This window comes from Propithecus coquereli, unplaced genomic scaffold (genome assembly GCF_000956105.1).
Source record: "Propithecus coquereli isolate 6110/MARCELLA unplaced genomic scaffold, Pcoq_1.0 Scaffold467, whole genome shotgun sequence".
In the NCBI taxonomy this organism is placed as follows: Eukaryota; Metazoa; Chordata; class Mammalia; order Primates; family Indriidae; genus Propithecus; species Propithecus coquereli.
The window spans coordinates 780635-782289 of NW_012150474.1; the positions used below are offsets into that span (position 1 = coordinate 780635).

Here is a 1655-nt window from a genome sequence, read left to right on the forward strand (position 1 = left end):
TAAAAATTTAAAAAAAATGCAACAAGGTTTCTTGTAGATAGAGACTTCTTGCAAAAAAAGAAAAGAAAGAAGTAAAAATTAAAAAAAAAAATGCAACAAGACTGTGATATTGGCAAAAAATAAAAAGTGTCCTGGTTGAATAATGATATTTAAATTATAGGATAACACGGCAACACAGAAAACGGAACAAAAAACCGCCAAGCGGGAAACCCACGCTCTTCAAGGTTGCGGGGAGCAGGGGAGACGTGTGTCTTATGGGACCTCAGACTATCAACACTGGGGTCCCTGGACTACCCAAAGCTGCCCATTTGCACCCCAGGGGGAAGATTCTAGAAAGATTCGTCCTTGGCATGGGTGCTTCTGCAGCGTCTCCTGTTTTTCAGTCCCTGGGTGATTCTACGCGGAGTCGTTCCGGACAGTCGAGCGCGGACGCTACGAGGGCCGCGGGGTCACGAGGCGCCCCATGCAGGTGCGTGAAGCCTTGTCGGCAGCGGCGTCTTCACGCTCTCTCTTTGTCTCCGTAGGTTCCTCGGGGTACACAGGCTGTTCCCCCCAATTCCGCAGATCAAAGACAAATTGAGCGAAAACCACCAGGTGGGTGACCCCGTGGGGCAGGTAGAGAGCCCCAGGGGATGGTGGGGGGCGGGGAGCATGGGGCATCCCCGAAATCTCTTGCATCTCCACCCCGTGGGACCGCGGAGCCATCGCAGGGGGTGGCTGGATCTGTGTCCTGCTCAGTGCGCTTCCCCCTGGTCCTTCACCCCCATCCTAGACTCAGCACCTCTCTCATTCCATCATCATCCACCCACAAGCCAGCCTCCTCCCCCATGAACCCGCTCCCCTCTGAGCCCCACCGTGTCCAGGCACCAGGACAAGATGCCTCCTCCTTCCTTTCTCCGCCCCTCCAATCTCCGTGCAACCCCAGGGCCTTTGCACGTGCCCTGTTCCACTCGAGATCCACACTCACCAGCCCTCCCCAAGGCCATCCCGCTCACTCTTCCACCACAAATGGACACACACACAGACCCCCTGTCACATCTGCGTCCCGGGAGCAGCAACCCCGGCGTACACAGGCCACACGGAAACCCGGCGCTCACGGCTCTCGTCTCCTCCTCAGATTGCCTGGGAGGAATTCACGCCAGGGGAGGGAAAAGGGGACACCGAAGAGGTCTTGACCGTAGAAGAAGTCGCAGGAGCCCCGGATGGCGTGTGAAGCGGACGGACACGTCTCTGCACGCCCAGGACATTCTGGAAGTTTATTTTTTGTTGTTGTTCATGCTGTGAGCCTTTATAGAGTTTTCTATATTTTTTTATTTTTTAAAAAATGTGATACGTGGCTAAGATGCTTGCAGTCCAAGGGGCCGATCCCTCCCCTTCAAATGTGACCACGGAAGGTGCTGTCCAGGCTGCTCCATAAACGGTGACCTTTGTTCAAGTTTTAGGGGTGTGTCCTCCCTGACAGCATGCACAGGGCACCAGATGTGGACATCTCTGGGGACATTATTCTGTCTACCACATGGGACTAGGATGTGGACATCTTTGGGGACATTATTCTGTCTACCCCATGGGGATTAGGACGTGGATATCTTTGGGGACATTGTTCTGTCTCCAACATGGGATTAGGATGTGGACATCTTTGGGGACAGTACAGGCGT

At 53.8% G+C, this 1655-nt stretch overlaps 1 protein-coding gene across 1 annotated transcript in view; it reads left to right on the forward strand.

Moving 5' to 3' along the window:
* Nucleotides 1–1248, forward strand: part of CSF2RA (colony stimulating factor 2 receptor, alpha, low-affinity (granulocyte-macrophage)) — a 21606-nt gene extending 20358 nt beyond the window's left edge. The window contains 2 exon segments of the mRNA XM_012655186.1: nt 492–594; nt 1118–1248. Coding sequence (XP_012510640.1) covers nt 492–594; nt 1118–1213 — 199 coding nt within the window. The 3' untranslated portion in view covers nt 1214–1248.
* The last annotated feature ends 407 nt before the right edge of the window (nt 1249–1655 follow it).